The sequence below is a fragment of the Pholcus phalangioides genome, unplaced genomic scaffold (assembly GCF_987345545.1).
Source record: "Pholcus phalangioides strain wild (caught in Gottingen) unplaced genomic scaffold, Ppha-v1.0 ptg000007l_1, whole genome shotgun sequence".
Classification (NCBI taxonomy): domain Eukaryota; kingdom Metazoa; phylum Arthropoda; class Arachnida; order Araneae; family Pholcidae; genus Pholcus; species Pholcus phalangioides.
Window position 1 is genome coordinate 33,842,373 of NW_028301600.1, and position 27,669 is coordinate 33,870,041.

General features: G+C 35.4%; 1 protein-coding gene across 1 annotated transcript; it reads right to left on the reverse strand.

Moving 5' to 3' along the window:
• Positions 1-2,319: 2,319 nt before the first annotated feature.
• Positions 2,320-25,729, reverse strand: GC (gamma-glutamyl carboxylase). Its single transcript, XM_089233080.1, has 15 exons — positions 25,593-25,729; positions 24,601-24,790; positions 21,379-21,534; positions 20,044-20,209; positions 14,680-14,758; positions 14,454-14,560; positions 12,275-12,438; positions 11,799-11,983; positions 11,399-11,650; positions 10,207-10,361; positions 8,815-8,993; positions 8,444-8,571; positions 7,802-7,931; positions 6,230-6,350; positions 2,320-2,532 (listed from the first exon to the last, which is right to left on the reverse strand). Exons 2-15 carry the CDS (start codon positions 24,779-24,781, stop codon positions 2,436-2,438), a joined length of 2,100 nt encoding a protein of 699 aa, XP_089089206.1. The 5' UTR covers positions 24,782-24,790; positions 25,593-25,729; the 3' UTR covers positions 2,320-2,435.
• Positions 25,730-27,669: the final 1,940 nt, after the last annotated feature.

Below are 27,669 nucleotides of genomic sequence, written 5' to 3' on the forward strand. Positions count from 1 at the left end.
TCAGAAATGGAATGCATGAGTTACGCACATACCAGTCTTAGTTTATGAGATAACGCTATGAGTGCGAGTGGCCCTCTAGCAGTGTTTCTCAACCACCGGCCCCGACATGACTCAAATCGGGCCGAGAATAATTCACTATTTCGTTTTTCTCCATTTCTTTCCCATCAATCGTGTGTGTGATTTTGCCTTTCCCTCACAAAAATGAAATCAACCGAGCCACGGGCTTCCAAAGGGTGAGAACCATTGCCCTATAGGGATCATTTTAGAATCATTTCAGTGAAAAAACAGATTTTTTTTCTCAGAAATTTTGACGCTTACCTCCTTTCCAATGTCAACGCCTCAATTGAAGTCCCCCTTCCCATTTGGAATAGATTAATGTACATACGGTATATGATCTTGAAAAATAGGGTACTTTCATTTATTTTATAAAATACGGAGAACATCTGAACTAAATATTTAAAATATGACCTGTCTGTACTAAATACGGACATGTCTGGTTACTGGTGAACCCAGAGGGAGAAATAAATGTACCATATAATTATTTTCTTCTCGAAAACTGAACAGAAATTTTTGTTCAAAAAGTTTCACTCGCGAACAGTCGTGTCAATGTTCCATGTACTGTACATGAAAAGTAAGCTATAAGAGGGAACATTTATCGCGTAAGTTTGTTAGTCTATCATAGCTACATCAAGGCATGTACCAATTTGTTAGAAATTCCGTAGAGGATTGTGTACGAACGCAACCTCGTACACAGTAGTAGTAGTAGTGTATTATAGCTCGACCACTGCATCCTGGAGTGGGGCCGATTTTTTATTTTTGCAGGCCTCTTATGAGTTTTCTAGCATGCTTACAATATAAGAAATAAAAAGCATATACACACAAAAACAGGTTTGTCATAAAATAACTTTGCTGATATGAGCCCCTAGTGGCAGCAAAAATCAACTAATGTGAACAAAATTCGAGATATAGGTGCAGGGCCGCAATTGGGGGAGCAGGTGGGTCTTTTGCCCCGGCCGCAGGTAGGGCCGTCTTAAGAGCATCATGGATCCCCGAGCTAAGTGATTTTTCAGAGGCCCCACCAGGCAAATTCTCGAAAATTTCAACCAGATCTCATTTTCGTGAGGCCCGTTTTCTCTTGAAACGCCGAGGCCGTGCCCGGGTGGTTCCATGCCTTAAGACGTCAGTGGGCGCAGGACCAGAGGGGCGCAAATTTAACCCTTCAACCTCTTCTTTAACATTAAAAGGGGACGCCAAAATGCGATCTTGCCCCGGCTGACAAAGCATCTAGTTGCGGCCCTGTATATGTGTTTCAAAGTATGCGTTCCAGAATGAAAATAAAAACAAAATCCTAGCTGCTGCGGTTACGGTTACAGTAACAAAATTTCAAAAAAACTCGAATGGCCTATCTCACTTTTATGCACTATAAGTGATCGGCGTAGTGAAAAACCATGAATAGCGTTGTTCCTGTAGCACCATAAAGGCCGACATAGGGCGCAGACAAAGAAAGAAGATCTCACCAAGGAGTTGGTGCGCTAACTTTTCGGTGGGTGGAATTCCTGCGTCAGTGATGTGGTCTGCATTGGTTGTTTCCACGTTTTTTGTCTGCATCTAGCGCCGGCGTTAATCATGCTGCAATACCATTCCAACGCTATTCACAGTTTTTCACAGCACCAAACACGTTGCAATGCATAAAAGTGGGTGTTGCTATTTAAATTTTTCGAAATATTTTTGCTGTGGCTGTAGACACGAGAGCTAGCGTTTTGGTTTTCTTTTTCTTGACCGCGTACTTGTCTAAAATACCGAATTGAATTCGCATTCGTCAATTTTTGTGGCCGCTAGGGAGCTCATAAATCGCCAAAGTCAATTTTGTACCACTCTGTACATAAGGTTGATCGTTACAGCTTTCTCTTGAGATAGTTATCGCTTCTTTTCTTAATAGCGTCATTTTGGGTGAATTTGAAAATTTAGACATGAAAACACAAAAGCACACTGTAAATCTTTTGATTCGGTTTTTTTGGGATGTCTCCATTTTTAAAAAGACACCGATCGGAAATGACCATTGGCTTTTATTGATTAATTTTCGAAAATAAGTCATGCGTTATGATTATGATGCAATTGATTCTGATCGACCAGTGATTTCAAGAACATGGTCACAGTAATTTGGTATAAATTCCGTAATTACACAGACATCCGGGTGACATACTTAAAGGCAATTCTACCATATAACTTGAACTCACATCGTGAAATATTCAAATACCTAATATAAAAAATATATACCAATAGAGAGAAAAATGATTTTTAAAAGAAAATTTCCGAGAAATGATTTCTTTATTGTATGGTTAATTTTTATCATTGACAGTTGATAACACATCGACTTCGGGAAATGAACTTGTTAAGCACAGACTTATTCATATTCAACATTCGTTGGCGATTCGTTAGTCTATTATACAGGAAGTTTTCAATTTTTTCCGCTTGTTGAGCATTGTTTCACCAGTAACAATGCTATAGAACGCATTTCCAATCAATTCAATACTGCAAGAAAACAAACAAAACAGGAGAATGACTGTATTTTACGATAAAAATCACCAATCAATTTGTTATTTAAATGGCCTAAATTGAATCGTTGTAGAATGACCGCAATCTCAAGACATGTTCGAAAAATAACATAAAACACCTAAAACTTGACATCTCTATTGTATTTTCAAGAAATCATCATAAATATTTCTTGATTCATTATTCTTTTTCGTTTCTAAATTAACCATGTTGAAGTTCGACCGTGTTGCTTTGAAGCACAAAATGAGGTTCTTATATTTTTCAAATAAAGGTATTGTATATTTTGAGCTCGTTTCGGCATTGATGCTTCTAAGCAGCTCTTAAACATTCAATTTTTACTTATGAGCTGTTCATGAAGTTTATACAGGGTGATCAGCGAATAAGCCCTTATTTCAAAATTAAATATCTCTACAACAAAGATCAATAGAATTATGCGGTAAACGGTACGTTTATTAGAAAAACTGTAAGAATGTTGTACAGAAACTTCGAAAATTTAGTTTTTTTTTTAATTTTTTAAAATTAAAAAAAAACAAAAAAACTGGAGATTTTGGGGTTTCGAAAATCCTCATTTGTGTGAAGAGAAACCACTGCATTCGCCTAAAGTTACTGCATGGGCTGCGGTATGCGCCAGAGGCATTATCGGCCCCTTATTCGTGCGAGAAACGATTACTACTGAACGTTACGTTACAATTTTGGAACAATTTGTCAGCACACATGGCGCATACCGCAGCCCATGCAGTAACTTCAGGTGAATGCAGTGGTTTCTTTTCACACAAATGAGGATTTTCGGAACCCCAAAATCTCCAGTTTTGTTTTTTTTTTAAATTTTAAAAAATTAAAAAAAAAACTAAATTTTCGAAATTTCTGTACAACATTCTTACAGTTTTGCTAATAAACGTACCGTTTACCGCATAATTCTATTGATCTTTGTTGTAGAGATATTTAATTTTGAAATAAGGGCTTATTCGCTGATCACCCTGTATAATTACCAACAGAATGGCTCAAAGGTACACGTGTCTCGTATTTCTTGACAAGCCAAGCAAGGACGAATTTTGACCCTTGCATTTGGAGGGTAATGTGTAGAGGAGACATAATTGCTGTGCATTCTTCACCAATGATAGAAAAGTAAGTTGGCAAACAATAAATGTGACATTTTTAAACTATTCAAATCTATGTAAATCATATAAATACACTGTGTTCCTTGAAGTGAAACATCACATATTTTTTTTAATATTGACAGTAATTTTTTTTTGCCATGTAATAACATTCAGGTTTCCTCATTTGCTTAATATAACCCCTCAAAATTTTTCGCCTCTTTATATTTCAATGCTTGTCAATTAAAGGGTTAAACTCGTTAGAACTGATCGCTCAATGAACTCTGTATTAATGATTAATGTTTTTGACAGAAAATTTTGCTGTTGATGTCATTGAATTTTTCATAAGAGTAGATATTTAAAAAATCTACGATGCCTATAAACCGTAAACAAAACAGAAGTTCAGATCAAAAAATGAATCTTCCCGTGCTATCTGAATACAAATAATGTTCTATCGCATGATTAGAATTAGTAAAACACTTGTAGTGTATACGTGTGTGAATATTGTTACACATTTGCATATAACGAAGTGTACGTCACTGAGAATTATCCTGAGATGAGTATAGCCTATACATGCAGTTGATTGGGAGCGGAATACTGAATATGTGTTCTTCCATTCAGTCAAATGGAAGACAAGTTTTTGTCGCACCGAAAACAATATGATACGTTTCCTAATGCTATCTACTTCTAAGCCCTTTTCTTTTTTCTTTTTGGGCAATAAAGTCTAAATTTTGATAGATATTCTTATGTTGTACTTCCGCAGCGCAACTGAAGTGGAAACTGAAAAACTCAACTCGTTATAGGATTCGTTGGACTGTAAAATCTGAAGTGAAGGGAAATCATTCGTTATTATATAGAACATGTTTTATGAATTATTCATGTATTTACGTGAATGTAAAATGAAAATGAAAGGGAAAAGACTTGGTATAAAATCTAAAAACGATGTTATAATATGTACCTACATTGTGTGAATTACTTGTTTATATATAGTTCGCTATACTAACGATTTAGAGGATGGTTCAAAACTCCACACAAAAATTTATGGTACAGTTTGAGGAACAAAATGAACCATATTCACATAAGAAAGTGTGGAGGAATATGTAACCTGGAGGTGATGGTGGCACTGTTTGTCAGCACTTTGAGTTGACAATCAGGACTTTTTTGGGGGGGGGGGGATGTGAAGGACTTCCATAGTCATGATATACAAAAGGACGAAAGGTTCGTTATCACGTTTTTGCAGTGATGGCGATTCTTGCTACACCATGGCTATTAGGTTCCTATAGAAGGAATGTCCTGATTACCCACCTGACAAAAAATCACCACATAATACCTTCAGGTTACCATATCCGGGCATGCTTTTATAAGAGATTGCCGTTCTCCTTCTTGTTTTGATAATTCCATACCTTTCTTTAGAAATTTCATGCGGAGTTTTGAAATGCCGTGCATACAGGCTGTTCCAAATTACAACAGCAGATATCTCTGCAACCGTTGACTTTAGAAACGTGTGTGTTCACTTCAAATTTTTTTCAAATGACTTGCAGTTGCTTAAGATCTCCTAATTTGTTTGAGGGGGGTCTTATAAATGAAAAAATAAAGAAATTAACTTTTTATACAGTGTCCCCGTGTGCTAAAACTTCCGGTTATAAAAATGCAGATACTGCTCTGAAAAGTCATTTGTAAAAAATTTCATGTTTTTAAATGCATCAAGATATGAGATAAAAATCAGTAAATAGAAATACACAGTAAAATCCTTCTTAGCGGTCACCCCCTCAGATGCGGGCACCCCTCTTTTAGGGCCAAAAAAATAATTTCCCTTGTATAGCAAAAGTATGCATTTTACACCCCCGATTAGCGGCAACCCCTATTTTACGGATGAATTTTTTTGTCCCCTGGTGTCCGCAGAAGAGGGGTTTCTCTGTAAAATCACTGTTATTTGGCTAGTTATCACTGTGTTGGTTGGTAAGTTTTCATTGGCCAAATCGGAAAATAGCATTAATTTATATCGGTTTTCGCTTCTTAATCATTCTTTGTATTTCGGTATAATCTCAAAGCAGTTTGATGTACTCGGGCGGAATAAATAAAAAGAAAAATCATGAAAATGAGTATAGATTCGATGCATCTCTGTAACGTTTCTGTTCGGATACGATTTGCTACAGTTAGAAAAGCTTAAAAAGTCGATGAAAAATTTAATTTTGATCAAGGATAGCAATAAATTAAAAAAATTTACATACAAAAACTGTATCACATCTGTGATTTCTCATTATAAAAATGATATAATTCACACCATACTATTTTTAAAAACTGTGTATTACCTAAAATTTATGATTTAAATATAAAGATATGTCAGACATAACGTTCCTGTAAAATTTCACTTTCTTATTTTTATAATAACTCGAGATATATTCATTTTTAGGACTTTTCCTTCAATTTTTCATCTCAGTTTACGTGGAAGGGAATAAAGTATTACATAGGCCTTTAAGTGGGTTGTCATTGCTCAATTCAGGAGTAGTATTGAATAATTACATACAATAAAAAAAAAAAGTTGAAGGATTTTTTTTAAATCCCCAACTCGTACGACGTACCTCTTGGACCATAATCTACATTGCATTTTAAAACTTTCCCACAGAGATAAGTTGTTCGTAACACGTTGTATGTTGTTAGGAATGTGAATTTCCATCTTGTGTAGATTCCCGTGCTTTGAAGCTGATTTGAAAAAGAAAAACAAAAACTTATTATGGTATTAATGCTCCAGTTGGTGCTGAGCATTTTGCAGATGGGAGAAAATATCACGTATATGTAAAAAAGATAATTATTGATCTGATTTTCTTTCATGCGATTGAATTTATTATTTTGTTACGAAAAAAAGAAGAAAATAGGAATATTAAAATATATCTTCAATTTGAATATTTAAACTCTCTCTCAATTGTCAATTGAGTTGCGTGATCCGATTTCGTGCAATTGAGTGAAATCTCTCTATAACCATATTAAGTAGACCGCATAAACGCATCATTTTAAGATGAAACTATCTAATCTGGAAGTAAGTTAACGGAGATTTCGTAAAGTAAATCACGTTGATGGGATTTGTAATTGCCGGTACTTTTGACGCGAGACATATGTCGTTGTGCATTTTATTATAGCGGAGTATCTATAGTTAATTTCATTAAGATAGTTTTGGTTTACCGCTTCAAAGAACGTACGTAGCCCACTATTGACACGGATGTTATATGGGATTAAGTTATTGGGTCGTGTGGAAATTCTGGATGTTTTCTGTAGGTTTACAAAAGCTTTATTTTTCAGCTGCTGATGTGTCTTTTTTTCATCATATTTAAACATGATCGCTTCGTAAGAGCACGGGGAAATATCGAACGTCTACTATGATTTCCAGTTTGTCTATAACCGGGGCATTTTTTATATTTTTATATAGTTTTCAGTATGACTAATTAAAGGATACATTTTAGGCACTTGATTTAATTATTATTTTTCCAAATGGAAGTAATGTGGTTCAATCTTATAGATATAGAAGTCTAGAAGATGAGAGTCGGAGATTGAATGACGACATCAGGAAGATGGAAAATCAAAGAAACCTAAAAATTTACTTTTGAAACTTGAGAGACATTCTAAACATTCAGTGCACACACACACACACACACACACACACAACTAATCAAGAGAAAGGTGCTAGTGTGTGACATGCCTATGAAACGCAAAGAAAAGACCCATTTTTAAGGCGAAGTTTTTCTTTGGTCAACAAAAATAAGTTCGAAGTAATAATGTAATTCTATCTTCCATGAAATAGATTTGGATGTTTTAATACGTCCACCATACTGACTAGACATCTTACTTGAATTTGTTTCGCTTCCTTCTAAATTCTTTATGTGGAAAGCACTTTTTAAAATCTACAAAAAAATACTTTTTTGTCTCTAAAACAGCAGAATTTTTCAAGGACAGAATTATAAACATGACGAAAAAATTTCCTAAGTTGTGGGGAAAAAAATAAAGGGTATAATGCTATTCGAATTATAAAGGTACAATCGTAAACTTATTCTCCTTGCGTACGAAAAAAGCTGGAAACTATCGGGAAGACCTAATATATTACCGAAGTTATCAAATATTCACCCGATTTACGATCGCATTATGCGCATAATTAAACAAACCTTTAGAAGAATTCATTTTCTGCTCTATCATTCGTTCCTCACTTTTCTCGTTAGTACTGTTGTAAATGTACATATACGAAGCCAGTTTGTGATGCAGTGGAGCGATTCTATGAAAATTTCCAGACTGAATCTGCAAAATAAACCATTATTATCCAGCTAGAATCTAAAATATTAGGCACGAAATAATAGTCACACATCTTAAATTTTTCATCTTACATCCTTACATATAAGAAATCATACTATACGAAGATTTTTAACAGCTGGCTGATGTGAAGATATATTTAGGAAAGAGAGAAGATTCTACTGCCCTTGCGGGGAATCGAACCCACCTCCTCTCTCTTGCCGGGAGAGCGCCCTAGACCCCCAAACTGCAAAAGCCCCGAATATCTCAATCTTTCCTTGTGCACTGAACGGGACAATACATGGACGGTCGGAGGTTCACAACTGCTGAAACTGCCACCAGATGGCGACTTATCCCGGCAAGAGAGAGGACGTGGGTTTGATTCCCCGCAAAAGCAGTAGAATTTTCTCTCTTTCCTGAATATATCTTTGCATCAGCCAACTGTTAAAAACCTTCGTATGGATAGCGGAGAGTGACATCATCCTCACAGCGGAGAGTGACACAAAACAAAGCATACTAACCTTCAATTTTTGACCAGCTTCGAGGTGAACAACATCGTGTGGTGAATATTCCAAAGCTATATGACCTCCTAGAACTTCTAATGTGGTATCACTGATTCCTTCATCGATATAATTAAGGAAACTATATCCTATAAAAATGAAGAACAATCGATGAAATCATAATGTTCAACAAAATTCTATCAATAACGATCATTTTTGTTTGAAGAAAATTGTGAATTAACGATCAAATTAACTAAAAAAAATAATCATTGATCGATATTAACATTATTTAATAGAAAATATTAATAAGGTATAACGGGAAGTATATGTTTTTCTTTAGGAAAACATGCAGTTTTTGGCAAATGTAATTGATTGAAAGATTCACTGTATACCTGGGAAATCTGTTATAAAAACGATGTCAGCTGCCCGAGATTTATTGTATAGGTTATCTTCCATTTCCTGAAGTTTCCAACGCCATCCAGAAAGTTGAGTTAAAAGAGGCAGTACCCATGTCACTTCTTCGAATGGTGACCATTTCGCTTCTAGTACATTTATCGTTGGATCATAAATTCTAAAATATCAAAATACAGTGAAACTATTTTTTTGCGGACAACGGCGATACAAACAAATCCGTCCGTAAAAAAGGAGTGATCGTAAAAAAAGGTTTTCATTCGAGCCATTAAAATAGTGTTTCATTTGGAAATAGACTCAATTTTGATAACATAAGTTAGAGATTGTGTCTGAAACTAGCGCATATACTTTTGTACAAAAATATGCAATTTAATTTGCAAAGTTTTCCTGGAAATGTCGTGATTTTTTACACGTCGCAGCTTCGTATAAGCTGCACGTTATTTTCATTCAAGATCTGATAAAACACCGAAATTTAATAAAACTTAGTTTTGTACGTTCAACTCACCGTTCAGGTTTTACTCGAGAGTTTTATAATAATACTGATCAAACATTAGGCATTATCCTGGAGTAAAATATATTTTATAACCGTAATAAAAATAGGAACAATAATTTTTTTTTTACAATTTTCTAACAGTTCCTTGAAAAGAGAAATAAATGTGAACATCTTTGAATGAGCCTCAAGAGCTAAAACTTAGTTTATGAAGGTATATAAGTCACGACGGGAAATTCATAGAAGAAATGACATTCTAACAAAGAATTTATCATTATACAGAGGTTCTAACCCAACGGAATGAATGATGAAAATAGTATCCGTGACCGTATCTGAGGGTGATCGGTTTGAAACGCTTACTTTAAATAGGGATGTTTCCAGGAAATTAATATTTTTCGCTGTAAAATAGGGGCGACCGTCAAGAGGGTTTTCGGTGTATATTCGTTTAAGTTAAGGCAGGTTCGTTAGGTTAAGGCAGATGACAGCACTACACATAACAAGCATTACAGAGAAGAAAAAAAACTTCACGTCAGGTTTCACTACACGTACACGCACATTCCCGCATGTACCGATTCGTTGGGGGTTCCGCAGGGGGTGTGTGGGGGGTGCATGTGGGGTGTAGCAGTAGTAGGTAGGGCCTACAAAAAAATGGCTCGGGGATCCATGATGTTCTTAAGTCAGCCACCTCGTCGGGCAATTTGCCTGTTGTGGCGTTGTATTTGTATTTGTATAAGTTTATAGCAATTAAAACAAGAAGAAAACTGAAATGACCAATTACACAATGGTCATATTGTAATGTGTAATAAACTAAAATGGCCGATCGTTAACTTAGTTGTAATATATTCTTCAATAGTTTGAAATAGCGCGGAATATCGCTCTTCACCTTTGAGAAAATCGCCTATTCAGGGATAGCCATACGTCGATATACATCTCGATATCCGTAATGTTATGATGAGTTGCTAGTCTATCTTCAACGCAGTGAGCAAACTGTTTCACCATATCAGCATGGTGAGTCCATCGCCAGTTACTAGTCCACACCTGTATAAAAAGATTATGGGCAGAACGTAAGAGTTTTGATATTATAGTATAGTGATACCTCGACTCACAACGGTAATTCGTTACGGAATCACATTAGTTAGCCGAAACCTTCGTTAGATGAAATCCGATTTTCCGTAGGTTTCTATGAAAAATTGTTTAATTCGTTGCAGAAATGGTTCAAAATTTGAAGAGATAAGTTTTATAAAACACTATGAAGCACTGTAAAGAATACGATTACTGACCAAAGACTGAGATAAACAACTTCACAATTAGATGAAGGAGAATTTAAAGGTAGATGAAAAACTGAACATAGCTTTTATTTTACACTATGCAGTCGGATTCGTGAGCCACAGTGAAAAAAACTAAGTGTGTGCGGCTTTGTGCTATGTGACAAGTCAGCTCATTTCTCTCTCACACGCACATGCAGATGGAAAAGTTCCTAGAATGTTGTTCAGTTTATTATTAAGAGTCTTAGTATGAAAACCCGTATCTACTGAAATCATTCAAGTCTGAGGCTCTTTTTTTAATTTCTATTTTTCAAAAATGCATTTCCTCTTAGCTTAATTATTTCTTTTACATGGAATGGCCCAAAATCTTTCTGAAAGAGAAAAAGAGGTCTATGTGGAGCATTGGCGTAAGCAAGTGGGGAGGGGGGGGGAGCAAGCCGAGGAGATTATAGTGTTAAGAAAGAAACGTAAACCCCCCCCCCTCCCCTCAGAAGAAAAGAAAATTGAAAGCCCCTCCCTCGAGAAAATTCTGCGTACGCCTATGATGTGGAGCGATTCCGAGTCGGAAATAAATTAATCTAGTTCGAGTGGCAGTTAGCTTACTCATTGGATTAATTTTGATTGGCTAGAAAATTTAGTTCATGACAAGGCTGTTTTATGTTAGCACGTGCATCAACATCAATTAAAACGTTCGTTAGCCGAGGCAGCAAAACGCCGAAAAAAATCTTCGTTTGCCGAAGTATCACTGTATTCTTCGTTTTTTTGTTACGAAGTTAGCGATTAAAATCGACAAGACATAGAATTAATTACCTGCGGATTCAAAAAAAATTGTCTCCCTGTGTGTTTTTCTATCGCTGTAACGGATCCATGCATGTATCTCCAGTGGTGCACCATCATATCCCAAGAATATCCATATGGACCTGAAGTCCACGTGTTATAGCCTTTTGTAAGCCAATGAGAATATGGAAGAAACAGTTGGAGAACGAAATAGACACACAAAATCACCGTGATGGCCTTGTGTGAACGTTTGATTACTGTCGGGCTTTTTATTATCTTTCTTGTCTGAAAAGCAAAGGCGGGAATTTACATTCTCATTCATATTTTCTCTCGAATCTAGGTATAAAAATTATTGTTGGAAGTAGCAAGCAATTAATCTCAAATGCACGTGCCTCCGAATGTTCTCAATTTACATAAGCGAAAAATTACTCACTTCTTGAAAACGCACCGTATACAAAGCCTCAGAGTCCTTATACACGCAATCTGGACTATGTTTTACATCATCCGAATACAAGAACATACATTGTATCCATGAAGGGAAACGAGTGATAAGTTGTTTTGGTTTTTCGGAGTTGCAAAATACAGGCATGATAGCAATCATCACATATGGAAACATCCCTACATATGATTTTAAAAAAAAGAAACAAAACAAAAAACACATAGTATGTGACTTATTATGCGTAATAAGAAGGAATCGTACTTTTCTATTTTTATATTACTGTACATATTTTACAATACGTATGAAGCCAATTTACCACTTGAAAAACTTTTAGTTATAATATATCTATATATATCTTTTTAAAATAAACATTCGTTCATCTCTTTGTCCCCAAAATGTAGTTTTGTATTTTCTTATTGCAAAAGCTATAGAATTTCATATGCGAATTGAAAGTCAAAAATAGATTTTACCGATCATGAACATCCGAGAGTTCATAAGATTGAATGCTGCGCAAAACACGAAAGCATGCGCTCGTGAGAATTCTAGAACCATAAAAAATCCAACGGTCAAATCCAGTAGGAAACCTCCCACGTGAACGACAAATAAACTGATTTGGTAATCATCTAAAAAAAACCTGGAATGAGGGAAAAGAAGCAATTTTACGTAAATTCAAGATTTCGTCTCAAGGAATAAAAACTTAAATTTCCAAAACCAGTCGAATAATTTGATTGTGATGTGACATCAAGGGCGTAGCCAGGGGGGGGGGGACTTGGGGGTCTGGTCCCCCCCCCCGAAATGTGAGAAAATGACCGAAAAAAGGGAAAAAGATGGCCAAATCTATTGTTCTGTCACTTTGGTCCCCCCCCGAACGAAATTTCTGGCTACGCCCCTGTGTGACATGGTTTTTTCCAATGCTGTAGCGAGAGGTTGGGGGAGGGTGTATGCTCCCCCCCCCGGAAATATTAGAAAATGACTGATATACAGTGAAACCTCGCTACAACGATATTCGATATAATGATAAATCCCTCTGCAACGATATTTTTTCAAATCTTCTTTGGAATTGCCTATAGTTCAGTTTTAAACTCCTCTCGATGCAACGATATTTATTACGATAAACCCCTGTACAACGATATTTTTAGATTTTTAAAAAACCGCTACAACGATATTCTTTTTATATTTTGCTCAAATTCGTTTTTAATTTTACTTTACTTTATCGCTTATTTTCGTTCTTCTGAAGGCGTCTAATAACATCGGTAATTTGCACCACAGAATCACCGTAAGCGTAATTAAGGAAGTTATTGCTATCACTACTTTCTGTTCAAGACACAAAAGTGCAATGCGACAAAAAACTTTACAAGTTCATTGCATCTAACTGAATTTTATTAATATACCAATCAATTACAATTTTTCGCAGCGTATATATACATAAAAGCACATTTTCTTTTAGTACTGACAACGCCGATTTAAAAAAGATGCCAACATCAGCATAAATTTGATGGCCCGTGATGATAATGACCCCTCTCTGTATAACGATAAACAGTCAACAACGACATTTTTTCTGGTCCGCAATTGGAGCAAAAAAAGAATATCGTTACATTGAGGTTTCACTGTACATGGATTAATATGGTAGATATATTGTTCATGGTAGAATAATAGCTCCTATCACTTTTTTTGGTGTTGAACAATACCAGTTGTTCCTCCCTCCGAACGAAATTTCTGGCTACGGCCCTGGTTTTGGCCTATTTCTATCCCGGTATATCGGTATGATCGTAGCAGTAAATGAAAACATGTGACCGTGATAAATTCCGCTAACTTCTCAAGTTGAAGTAAGTATCCCATGATTTCTAATTTTACTGTACAACATTGACTCGTATACCAAACAGGCTAAAATAGGATTTTCTGTACATTGTGGCAGGCTCCTTTATAACAGATACTCGCTGTTGTCATTCAACTACGGTTATATAATTTTTTTAGTTCATTAACTCTCAATAATTCAATTAATTCTCAAGTTCGATAATTAATGAGTTCTAAAAATGCTGGAAGTCGTCATAGCAACCAGAGGCACCGAGATGGAAAAAAAATTTGAGGGGGCTCGAAAGTTGATAGTTGTCCCGTATATACGGGATTTAAGCCTGTACGAAAGAGGGGGGGGGTGCGTTGCATATTCATAAATTATGGGGTGGGGGGGGGGGCTCAAATATAGCCTCACAATCAGGTTTCGGCGCCTATGATAACAATCACTATAAGTAATAAAAATGTGGGTAACGTTTTACTGATGCTTAAAACATTCGGTATATTCAACGATCTACATAAAAAAGCAACAAACTGTTCCGAACGGATGAAAGTGATTTATCGTCGTATTAGATACTTCCTGTGCCTCTTTTATTAGTCGTCGCAGCGCTTGATGAGCTCTAAAGCAGAAAGTAAACCAACGCCCTTCCTCAACGGTAAAGGAGGAGACAACAGTGATAGACTAGATGCAGTAATGAATCCCAACGAACAATCTTTTTATTGGATACCAGACCAAAGATAATTTATTTATTTTCTGAATATACTGTATATATTGACGGTTCCACGGTTGCTGAATTTCTTTATTGATATCAAAATAAGTATTCAGAAAATTTAAATTAGGAAAAATCAAAAATTAACCTGAATCCATCAAATACCCAGTGAGTTCCAAGGTTACCCATGGAATAACCACCCAGCCAATCAAGATCAATCTTTTTCAGCCCCGCGATGAAATATACCAAGAAGATCTAGATGGAGAAATCGAAATAAAAACAAATAGTTTCAGTTCGACGAACTTTTTTCTTTAAAATTTCCACATAACGCATTAATAGTAAAAAAAAATCATCTCTGCCATAGTATAAAGTACCTGTCCTCTTAAAAGAAAATAATTCCACAATGGGACGTGTGAATTCCTTATATCTTTATTCAGGAGACCGTCGATGGACCTGAAATAGTGTGGAACAAATTCAGAATTATTATTTCAATAGAGTCATGGATTCTGACATCGCTTTTTTAGTGAAATGATTATAGCTTTCGTGAATGAATCAAACAGGTTGATATCACAAAATCTAGAAAAGTTTGAAGAGTAACGTTCCATCGATTAGTCATGGTAGATTTATCAAGCAACACTAATAGCAATCATTGATGCAGTATATTACTAATATTATAGTTTGGTTATGGTACGTTCTGGAAACAAAGCACGTTATGTGTCAAAATATTTTGGAATTACGAAGATTTATTTTTTTTCCTTTTGTTAAATGCAATTACAAACAATTAAAACCATCTTTCTAAAGCCTGCATTGAGATTTAGTCAGCCATTTTAATCTGAAGATTCCTCCCCCAGAAACGAAGATACCGGATTCTGAAACTCCGAAATGAGGACGCACGCACGCACGCACGCTCCCCTTATACAACGCCACTTATCACGGTTGACAACAGATGGCGCCATTATACTAAAATAAGAAACGGTGGTGCTCTTAACCAAAACAAAACACTGCTATATGTATGGTTTTGTTTTTGCTTGCGTCTGACCATCAGAACCCCCTTATCCTAACTAGTGATTTACATTACTGACATATTCATCTCTTATAACAGGCAGCTGTGATCCAACTATCATCATTCCAACCTAATTAATCTTGAGTTCAGGTTGAGGTAGTTATTATATACAGTGAAACCTCGATATAACGATATTCTGCGGACCAAAAAAAATTATCTTTGTTGAGGGATTATCGTTATATTGAGAGATAACATTGTCAACACGTGCCACTAAATTTATGCTGTTGTCAGTGTCGTCTTAACGCATGGGCGTGGCCAGGGATCCTCAAGGGGAGAGGGGACTCATAAAAATGCGATTTGATTGAAATTTCCTAGAGTAAGCTTGCAAATTTGCCTGGTAGGACATCAGAACAATCAATTGGCCCGGCGACCCATGATGCACGGTCCTGGCTGTTGTTAGCATCTTTTCTAAATCTGCGTTGTTAACACCATCAGAAAATGCGCTTCAAAGTATTTATTCGTTGTAAAAAACTGTAATTAATTAGCGTATTAGCGAAATTCAGATGCATTGTCCCTGTAAGAGAGTTTACCGTATTGCACTTTTTTGTCTCACAGAGGAAAGTGGCTGGACCAACAGCTTTATCAACATTTTCGGTGATCGTGTGGTGCAAAACAATGATGTTATTAAACGCTGTTGGAAAAATGAAAACAAGTGACGAAGTTAAAATTAAATTCAAGATGATTTTTCGAGCGAAATATAAAAAAATATCGTTTTAGCTGTTTCAAAATCTCTTAAAAAATATCGTTATAGAGGGATTTATCGTAGTATAGAGGGTATCGTTATATCGAGTATCGTTGTAGCGAAGTTCACTGTATTAGTCATAAAAAAATAAGGATAAAACATTACAAAATTGTCAGAAAAATATAATATTTGACATTATCAAAAAATGGTATATATACCATACATTCATCCATTTTAATTCTAATAGCTGTGTCACAATGGTTTCGGAACTGAAACACGTGATGCCATCTGCGGCAAATATTATGAGTAGAGGCAAAAAAAAAAAAAAAAAAAAGAAATTGGATATAGTGAAAAAATGAGAATGTATTTTCCTTCGCTTCTTCTCTTCCTTCTTGGGCTCCTAGAAATACCAATTCATCTATAGTTGCCTTGACTAGAATTAGAACGCCTCGAAATACCACGTTATCTATAAGTGCCTGGGCTAGTGTTATTACCTTGTGTATATTGCAATGTCAAAAACTAGAAAAAGAGGAAAAGACAGCCGTACAACAACCAAAATCAAACTCAAGAAAGGGTTCTGGAAGAGGTTTTTCTTGAAAGGAGGTGAAAAAAAAAACAAAAAAACCCCTCTAATTTCGGGTCAATAGCTCACTAAAATGCAGAAAATGAGAGTGGAAATGACAATAATCTATGTTGTACGATAATTAAAAAGTTCCAATTGATAATCATAACTTGATGTTGAAATGTGGCTTTCTCAGAATCGTCATCTTTTTTGCATGTGTGTGTGATGTAGGTTTTTTCTTTCTTTAAAACAGCAGTTTACCTCGCCATTATACACACAGTAAACATAGGAAAGTTCCTTTATCCTGGAATAACTCTCGAACCGTTAACTCTAGAAGCATACTTCCAATTGAAAAGTATCCAAATAACGTTTAGATCTCAGATACGTAAATTATATTGCAAGAGGTTGTATTATAAGTTACAAAAAGTTAATTTTTTTATTAAAATAAAAAAGCTTTTTATTTTGCCACCCTGTCCTAAAAAAACTTAATTAGAAAGTTGTTGCTATTTGTCTCTCCTGACCCCAACACCAAAAGTTCCATGTTTTAAGTGCAATATTCGCTTAGATATTTCAATTCGAAAATTGCTGAAAATGGAGGAGAAAGAGGTGCATAAACTAATATTTCAGTTTAAATGCTTCTAGGATCGACGGTTCGTGAGTGATTCCAGGATAAAGAGACTCTCCCATGCACTCTGTATACAGAAGTGTGTGCTGAGTCAGAGAAAAGCTATTTTCTGGAAAAAGTTATGACCAGCACCTCTCTCTTCTCATTAATCCAATGTTTCTCAAATTTTTAGCATCCGTGGCTCCCCAGAATAACATAGAAAAGAACCACTTTAAAGAACTGAATGGATACGCATCAATACACCAACTTATCGTGACGCCCTGAATAGGGTTGTGATACCCTAGAACATGGCCCCCACATCCTGAAGCAGGGCCCCAAGGCTGGGATCTTTTACGGGCCCCCGGACCAGACTTTTATGAGGCCCCCTTTACGATGAATTTATAGCGTGAAAAAACAAAAAAATGATTAAAATCCTCCCGGGCCCCAGGGCTGGAGCCTTGTCAGCCCACCCCTTGTGGGGGCCATGCCCTAGAAACTGCGACGCATCAGCGGCGCAATGGAGATCGGCTGAAGTTATAGTTTTCTTCGATTCCCGACTTCGTGGTACGAATGCGAGCTGGTCACAGTTTGGAAAGTTTCGCCACAGAGAGCAGGCCTTCACCATTATACATGCATAACACGAAGCTTCAAGCATCTGCCAGTTTCACTTCTAATATGGAAAACAGAGATGGCAGCCAGAACTTCTCGAACACGAACCGCGAATAACTATGACATCATAGATACGTTATGGCCACGCATAATACACAAAGAACTTTTCCTGCATGCACCAATTCATTAAAAATTCCTTAGAAGAATGTTGATGAAGTACATGTATGGTCAAGTAGTAGTGCATATGTGATTATGATAAGAGTGTAACATGATTGAAAATAGTTGAATCGGAGCATGAAAAATTTTCTATGCTTTCATATCTTGGATGAAATTACGTTTTATACATGCTTTTCTTTTTATATATTTCATATCATTTTTTTGTATTTTAATCTAAATTTTTTTCCAGCCACCTTGTTGGACAATTTGCACGTTACGGTTTTGGTGTTTGTATAAATACACAATTCATAAAATACCATTTACATTTTTGAAACCAATCAAAAAATTAAAAAAAATAAAGTAATCAAAAAATAATTAATACGTAACTAATTTGAAAATGACCATCAACTGTAAACAGAAAATACATTTATTTGGATTTTTTTATTGAAATTTCAAATATTTTTTACGAACACATAATTTTAAATTAGGATTTAATTTTCGAGAATTTGGTAGGGCCTCAGCAAAATCAATTGGCCCGGGGGCCCATGATGCTGTTAAGACGGCTCTGTCACTACCCCCGAAAGGTTCAGTTGTGTCTGACGTCCAGACGTCCTTCTTTTTGATATCATTTCAAGCGTCCTCCTAAATTTCGAACAATTCACCCTTTCGTCCTCCTTTTTAAGTTTCCGGAGTTATTTTTCTCTTAGGAAATGGTTTTTTTTTCCAGTTTGAAACATACAGGGTGCATAGGTAACAGGGCGTATGGCATTTTACTGGCGAACCGTTGATCCGAGACGCATACTTCCAATTAGAAAAAGTATCCAAATAATGTATCACTCATAGATATGTCATTCATGTTGCAAGAAGTTGTGTACAGTTATTAAAATAAAAATGTTAACTTTTTATACGGACACCTGTGTTCAAGAACCTAATTACAAAGTTGTTGCCCTGTCTCTCATGATGCCAAAAAAAAAATCCACGTTTCCAAGTGCAATATTCACTGAGATATTTGTATTCGAAAAATGGAGGAAAGTTGGGAAAAAACCGCGTTAAATACGGGTAAACCATTTTATACGCATTTAATGCTATTTTTCCCCTAACTTTTCTCCGTTTTTCGAAGCTGAATATCTCAGCGAATATTGCTTAGAAATGTGCAACGTTGTTTGTTGGCATCAGGAGAGACGAGACAAAAACTTTTTAATTAATTTCTTGAGCAGAGGGTGTCCGTATAAAAAAGTTAACATTTTTATTTTAATAACTCTACAACCAACACCATCCTAAGTGTTACTACAACCCTTCGCATCATGAATGACAGACATATCTGACTGCTACACGTTAATTGGGTACTTTTCCTAGTTGGAAGTATGCCTTTCAGATCAACGGTTCGCCAGTGAAATACCATACGCCCTGCTAGCTAAGCACTCTATATATCTCTTCATTGATATGAGTGTTTGTGTTTTGTTTGCCATTGCCATCGAAATTCCCAGAATTTCTTAAGTTTTTGCTTTTTTTAGCGTTTTAGTTGTTTTGAACTGTTTTAATTGAAAAATTATTCTCATGGCCGGTTTTATTCGTCACAATAGTAGCGCCATCTGTTGTGAAAATTGGGAAAAGTGACGTTACTAAGGATGCGCGCACAGGCGTCCCCCTTTCTCAGTTTTCGAATCTCGTAACTGTAGTTGTGTCGGAATATTTCAGTAATTACAGCCGCCATCTAAGCAAAAGAGGTGATGCCATCTATCTTTGAAATTATCTATTGAGTGAATGTGAAATGCAGTTCGGGTTGCCGAACGTCCGGTTACTTCAAAGCATGAAGTGTTATAAATATAGTCGTTAGGGCGATTGTGAGTCCAACATTTTTTGATTTCTAGTGGCAGTCCCGCAGATGCTTCAATTTTCAAAATCAGAATAGCCTAAGAGAGTTAAATGAAATACATTTTGTATTTTATTGTTATGGGTCTGCCTTTTGCTGTGGATGCTGCTTCCACGAATAAGCATACATTGTTTTTTTCGGGGGGGAATCAATATAAACATTTCTTTTCACGATTCTTTATACACTCACCAGCATCTGTTAGCTCCGCTCACAGCAAACTGTACGGAAATTAATCCAAATAAATAAGAATGATTATTCCATCTGGACTTATCTGCTAAAAATATGTACCAGTATGGGAAAATGAACAAAGCACAGCTCTTGCGGAAGTGCCAGCCAAGCATCATTCCCATAGCGCCTGCAATAATTTAGCAATATATCACAATTTATCATACATAAAAAATAAACAAAAACCCATTATATAACCCAGGGGTCTTCAACGCATGTCCCGCGAGCCAAATGTGGCCCTTTGTGCTTTGCATGTGGCCCGCCGACCGTCTTTAGGAAACAGTTGAAAAACAGAAAGCCAATTAAATTCAAACGATTAATTCCATGAAGCCCACATTTCCACACACAATCAGTAACACTGTACGTCTGCTACATTACCAGGGCCGTCATGTTGGGAGGGGACCCAATTGAATTTTAGGGACCTTAATTTCATTATCTCAGGAGGAAAAAGTCGGCATACCAAACTGCTCAAAAATAATAATTTCAGAACTTTGGAAAGAAATGATATCAGAATTAATGGTAACTGAAATAATTTCAGAACTTTGGAAAGAAATGATGTCAGAATTAATGGTAACTGAAATAATTTCAGAACTTTGGAAAGAAATGATGTCAGAATTAATGGTAACTGAAATAATTTCAGAATTAATGGTAACTGAAACAATTTCAGAATTAATGGTAACTGAAACAATTTCAGAATTAATGGTAACTGAAATAATTTCAGAATTAATGGTAACTGAAATAATTTCAGAATTAATGGTAACTGAAATAATTTCAGAATTACTGAAAGAAAATTTCAGAACAATTGAAAAAAATAATTCTAGAATAATTGAAAAAGTAATTTCGAGAAACATTGAAAGAGATAATTTCGGATTTAGTGACAGAAACAGAATAAAATATTGTATTACATATGAATTAACGGAAGAAATATATTTTCAGAATTAATGAAAGAAATAATTTTAGAACTATTTAGCGTAATTTCAGAATTCATAAAAGAAATAATTAATCAAAAACAATTTCACATTAGGTGAAAGAAATGATTTCAGAATAAATAAAAATCGTCAATTATTTGGGGTCGTTTTTTATCGGGGCCTATCCGTTAAGACATCACTTTATATTACATTAGGTCCTTGTGAATTTGATTTTGATTTCATCCTAAAAGTAATTATAAATATAAATACCACAGTAAGACTTTATGTGGTGGCCCATGGGCTTCATGGGAAGCTCGAATTTGGCTCAACAATGTCTGAAAGGTTGAAAACCCCTAATATAACCTTTAAATGTTGAAAAGAAAATTCTTACCGAATAACATAATCAAATAGAGCATACACATCCATTTTAGAGACAGTGGTTGAACAAAATTAAACAAAGGAAAACGACATTCCTTTGAATCACCCCATCGCTTATCAATTGTTAGAAAACCGCGTTCATTGAGGACATCCAGAAACATCAATAATCCTGAAACGAAGAATGAATTAAATTCTTTCATTCTCCTGAATAAATTCAAATTCTCTCAACTTATACAGGGTGTTACACGAAGAGTTTCCGAAAGGAATATAAATCTTACGATCTTAAATCGAAGTAAAACATAAAATGTGATTAAAGCTCGGAAGTTCAGGCAAAATGCCATAAACCCTATTTTTGCCTATTTTCCAACTTCTATTTATAAAAACGAACTTTTTTTTTGGATTTTTCCTGCCATAAATGTCTATTTACATTTTTTTTCAAAGTTTTTTCGTAAATTTGAGAGGTAAAATTCTGCAGAACTTGAATATTTTAAGCATGGAGAACTTCAAAAGACTTGAGCTTTTTAAAATATCTAATTCTTAGTATTAATTATTATCAGAAAGCCCCCTCCACCCTTCCAGCCCCATTTAAACGCAAATGGGTGCAAGTGCCTGAGAAATAGAAAACTCGGTGCTGCGCTGCATTAAAACTTTGCTTAGGCCGGATGGTGATAGACATGAATGTTTTTGTTTCAGACAAACGCAGCTATGTATGAGAGAAGCTGAGAAAAATTAGAAGTTTGTTCTTTATAATACATCTTGCTCCTGCATTGTAATACATTATGCAGTATATGTATAGCCAACCGATCACAGTCTCAAGAGGTCACCGGCCAACGTCCTCCACGCCGTGCAGGTGTTGAGAGGACTCTGGCCCTGGGGCTTATATTATATGAAGCAATTTTATTAATTACTCCACAAAGGCACTGCAACTATGGCAAGTCATTTTAGGTGGTATTTAGTATTCGATTAAATTGACTAGAGCCGCCCTCTGGGGTGTGTGACAGGTTCGGCCACATTGGGCCCTGCCCTTTGAAAGAGTCTCGCATATGTGGTAACATAAATGAAAACAAAATAAGGTTAATTTTTTTACAACATGGTATAAATAAAACATTACTAAAACATTATATTAACTATAAAGAAATGATAATAAATTTTCCAAATAATGCAACAAATAAATGAGAATCATTCGTAACTCAAAGAAACCCCACAACCCTGGAATTTACCTAATCCCGAGGGACCACAAATACTTTATTTTTGGCATGAAATCGATTTAATTTTGAAAATAATGTAGTTATTATAAGCTATGATTGAAACAATAGATGCAGTGAGTGCAATCAATTTTTAGCCAATATTTTGTGCACTTAAGCTTTTAGTTATTTTCGAGCAAGTAGGGCTGCAACAAATCGCAGTAAACAAAAATGTGTTTCACGAGGAAGACATTCATCATAAATAGGTGATCGAGAAATATACGGGAAATCGGTATCTCCAATACAACAGAATACGGGACACCGCCAATTTCCAATAAAAAACGTTGCCCTAAGTCGTCGAAATTACCAATTGTTGCTGAAACCGCTGAGAAATTGCGAACATACGTATTCGACAAGAGTTGAAGAAAATAACAGTGATCATGACAGACATGCGAGATGAATTATAATTTATAAGTTATAGAGAAATTTTCTTCTCTCTTTCCCGATTTTAATTGAATTCAAATAAGGTTCGTTGAAGCGAACGGGACAATCCTATACAAAAAGTCGCAACGGAAAAACATAGTAATGTCGCGTAAAATACGAGAAATTGCTGTGTGATACGTATATTATTCCTGATATTATTCCGTATATTATATGATATGAATCAAAAATTTTCGAGACTTCGAAAAGAAGCAGAATGTTTTTTAGATTTTTGATCGCCGATATCTCGGCGAATTTTCATCCAAATGTTACGGGATGATTCTCTTTCCATAGCCGCCTTTAGGGTTGTGCGACAGCTGTCGCATCTCGCCCCACACTCCCGATAATAAAAATGAAAAAAATATATACATCATTAGTTTTTAGGTTTTTTTTGTAGTAAGTAAAACAAGATTTCAGAGTTTCAACTATGAAAATATAAAAATTGTTGTTAGAAACTGATTCGTTTCACGAAGAGGACTCCGTCAAAGAGTCATAAGTAATAAGTAGGCAAATGTATTTAATGCCCCGGGTGACAAATTCATCCTTTGTTCATCCAAAATCATAAGGTTTGGATGGGGAGCACAAAAAATAGATGTTTGTCCGGGATAACTAAATGCATTTTTCTTTCTAGTTGTAGGCCAAACGGGCCCAGAGCCCGGAATCAAACAGGCCGCACCAAATTATTCAATACTTTCATCAATTCTGTAATTATCCCTTTTTATTAATTATGGAATTATTATTATTTATTAATTATGGAATTATTATCATTTATCAATTATGGAATTATTATTATTTATTAATTATGGAATTATTATTATTTATTAATTATGGAATTATTATTATTTATTAATTATGGAATTATTATTATTTATTAATTATGGAATTGCTCCTTTTTATTAATTTTAAAATTCTGTCATTAATTTTGAACTTTCATCGATTCCGAATTCTTTATCACATCTGAATTTTCATTAATTCTGGGATCATTTCATTCATTAGTTATTATTATTTTCAAAGGTGCTAGAATTATTATTTTTCAAATTTTTAGTTTATCAATCCTAAATATTCATTAATGTTGAAATTATTTCTTTCAATAATTATAGATTTTCTTCATTTCTGAATTTTCATTAATTTTTTAGTTAATTGTGTGTTCATATTTCTTTGTATGAATATTGGATGCATATTCCCTCCCATAAAGAGGTTACAAACATTTTCAGATATACGGAATTGTCAAGACACCCTCTGGCCCCGCTAATCGCACCGAGCCCCGCGTCTGGCAAGGGCAGCCCCATCTATTCGAGTACAATAAAGAAAAACGCATATTTTACTTATGAATTGAAATTTTTTGATAGCCGTATTAAAATTTCAGTTTTTATATTGAAGTATCATTCCCCGAAATATCATTTCATTCTGTGATAGTGAAGGTGCCACTATCACAGCTCAAGTTTCTTCTTCCTGCTTATGATTCTTTTGCATCTTATTTTTATTTTAGAATCGACAGAGTAGAATGTTTATTTGTTTTGGAAACTCTTCTTGGAGCACCCTGTATATTAGTTAGAATTCTGAATGCTTACCAAATAGAATTCGAGTAAGTGCTAAACAAGATGCATCACGGGGCTGATGAAGTAAACGCACGAAAGATTCGAAACTCGTCACATCGTTCAAATGGAATCCTAAATTCCTCTTCAGAAATTTGGATATAGAATATTGGAAAGTTTCTTGCAGTGTCAGACTCTCATTTTCCTTCTTTTCCATGATGTTTTTCTATCACAATGTTATGGAAATAATTTGTCAAAACATGATATCTCTCTCTCATCATTTTTTACATTAAAAAAATTCTATCTATTTTGAATACAAACATGTCCGAATATTAAGGATAAAATCCAAACATATAAGTTAATGATTATTTTAAAACCTTTGTAATGAATAAAAATATTATGTCCTATACTTAGAATCTACTGACAATCATTATTTGAAAACTTTAAAAACGCATATTTAGTCGACAAAATAATATTTCGATGTTTATTAACTACCGATTTCCGCTTTGAAAAAGTCATTTTTTAATATCAGTATAATATCTTTTTAACTTATTACCAATATATAAAAGAAACTAAATTTTTGCTTCTCTAAATAATTGTGAAAATTTCGAATTTGCAAATTTTGATACATTTTAAAAACAACATTTCGTATTTTTTTTTATCATAATGAATATTTCTTTGATGTTGTCAGAAACGAAATTTCAAATATCAAAGATGGAATGAAATAAGATCAATAACTATTCAAACTAAATAATGTTTTAAAATATCATATTTTGAAATATAATAATTATAGATGCTTAAATAATATTTACCATATGCTATACCGATTTCTATCACACCTAAAAATTATAGTGTCTACTTATTACAGTTTATGATATATACTTTAAGAAAATATTTTTAGTGCGGTTATAAATGGACGAAAAACTTATAAAACAGCATTAATTATTTTTTTAATGCGTGATTTCAAAATACAATTTTTAGATTATATCAATTAAAATATTAGTACATTTTTATTTGAAAAATCTTACCTAAATCATGGGGTTAAAAGTGAAAAAATTACTTTAGTTCGTAAAGACGGGAGCGAAAGACGCAACAAGCGCTAGCTTTCCTCAGAGATGATGCTTCCTCGGATGTTGGATGTTTTTTTGCTGGAAAGGTATCACACAAACTGCCGTAAATCTGGAAAAAAAGAAGTTTATTGGAGTCGCTTGTGTGACACGGAATTATTATCTCTATACTAACATCGACCGGGTTGCCTTGGTGACTGGCTCGTCTTTCGTCATTCACCGAACATTATCCTCACGTCAACAAAAATCTTTTTTAAGGAATTCCTCATTAAAAGGAATCCTCCCAAGATCATGTCTCTTCCAGACTCACACTTTTAGACTTGACATTTTCACCGTTTAATTTTTCTTTGACACATAAGGTAAAACTCCTGGAAAAATGTGTTTTACACTTTCACTGCCCATTAAATTTGGTAAACCATGCTGACAAACTAACTAAATGTTTATACAGTGAAACCTCGATAAAACGAAACTCTGCGGTCCGAGGAAAAAATATCGTCGTATAGAGAGAGAGAGAGGTAGCATTATCATCAATCACCACCAAATTTATGTTGTGCTATTGGCATCTATTGGCATTGTTAGTACCACTATAAAATGCATTTGTGAGTATTTATTTATTAGCAACAAAAAATATAATTGGTCAGTTGATTAATAAAATTCAATTGGTTGTTCCACACTGTGTGTGTGTAAAGGGGTTTACCGAACAGTACTTTACCACACAGAAGGTAGCTTCACGGCAACTTCATTAACACTATCGGAGGGCAGGTAGTGAAAAATACTAATGCTATTGAGTATCCTCGAAAGAACAAAAACTAGTTCAATATATTTTTAAGCATTTAAAATATGTTGAAGGTGATTTTTTGCGCGAAATATAGAAAAAACATCGTTGTAGCAGTAACTATAGAAAAATATTGTTATAGAGGGATTCAGGGCCGCAACTAGGGCGAGCGGGCGTGTCTGGTGCACCGGCGCAGAACCAGAGGGGTGCAAATTTAACCCTTTAACCTCTTCTTCAACATTACAAGGGGGCACCAAAATTCGTTCTTGCTCCGGCTGACAAAGCCGATTGTGGCCCTGGAGTGATTTATCGTAGTAAAGGATATCGTTGTATCGAGAGGAGTTTAATTAAAGAGGAGATTGAGACCAGCGGTTCTCAATCTTTTCTGACTCGCGGAGATTTTTTTTTAGTATATAATTTACTGCGTCCGAAATCATTGGTTGTCCGCTGGTCAGAGACCACTGATTAAACAATCGGACCACCGAGAAAAAAATTGTGAATTGAGGTACCTCCCCCCCATTCCGCAATGATACATCGATCGTGGAAGAATCATCGTTACGCCGAACGATTGACTGCAGTTCCAATTGTTTTTATGGCTTTTTGCACCTTGGTGGTATATCACACATACATTCTTCTAAATTTAATACAAGCAATATATTACGTGTAATAAACTGAAGAGCTAAAAAAACTGGTACAGGCATGCGTATGCAAATAAAGAGATATGGAACCAATCAGATTACGGCGCTGCGGTAGGCAACGCCTATATAACACAACAAGTGTATGGCATAGTTGTTAGATCGGTTACTGCTGCTACAATGGCAGGTTATCGAGATTTATGTGAGTTTGAACGTGTTGTTATAGTCGGTGCACGAGAGATGGGACATAGCATCTCCGAGGTAGCGATGAAATTTGGATTTTCACGTACGACCATTTCACGAGTGTACCGTGAATATCGGGAATCCGGTAAAAAATTAAATCTTCGACATCGCTGCGGCCGGAAAAAGATCATGCAAGAACGGGACCAACGACGACTGACGAGAATCATTAAACGTGACAGACGTGCAACCCTTCCGCAAATTGCTGCAGATTTCAATGCTGGCCATCAACAAGTGTCAGCGTGCGAACCATTCAACGAAACATCATCGATATGGGCTTTCAGAGCCGAAGGCCCACTCGTGTACCCTTGATGACTGCACGACACAAAGCTTTACGTCTCGCCTGGGCCCGACAACACCGACATCGTACTGTTGAGGACTGGAAACA

What these genes read in the sequence shown, in the direction of transcription:
- GC (XM_089233080.1), bottom strand. Translation starts at nt 24,781, where the DNA reads ATGGAAAAGAAGGAAAATGAGAGTCTGACACTGCAAGAAACTTTCCAA. An exon ending in CTATTTGATTATGTTATTCG is followed by an intron (nt 20,210 to 21,378) that starts GTAAGAATTTTC and finishes AAATTATTGCAG; the next exon opens with GCGCTATGGGAATGATGCTT. An exon ending in TGGGTATTTGATGGATTCAG is followed by an intron (nt 12,439 to 14,453) that starts GTTAATTTTTGA and finishes CCCTCATTCCAG; the next exon opens with GTTTTTTTTAGATGATTACC.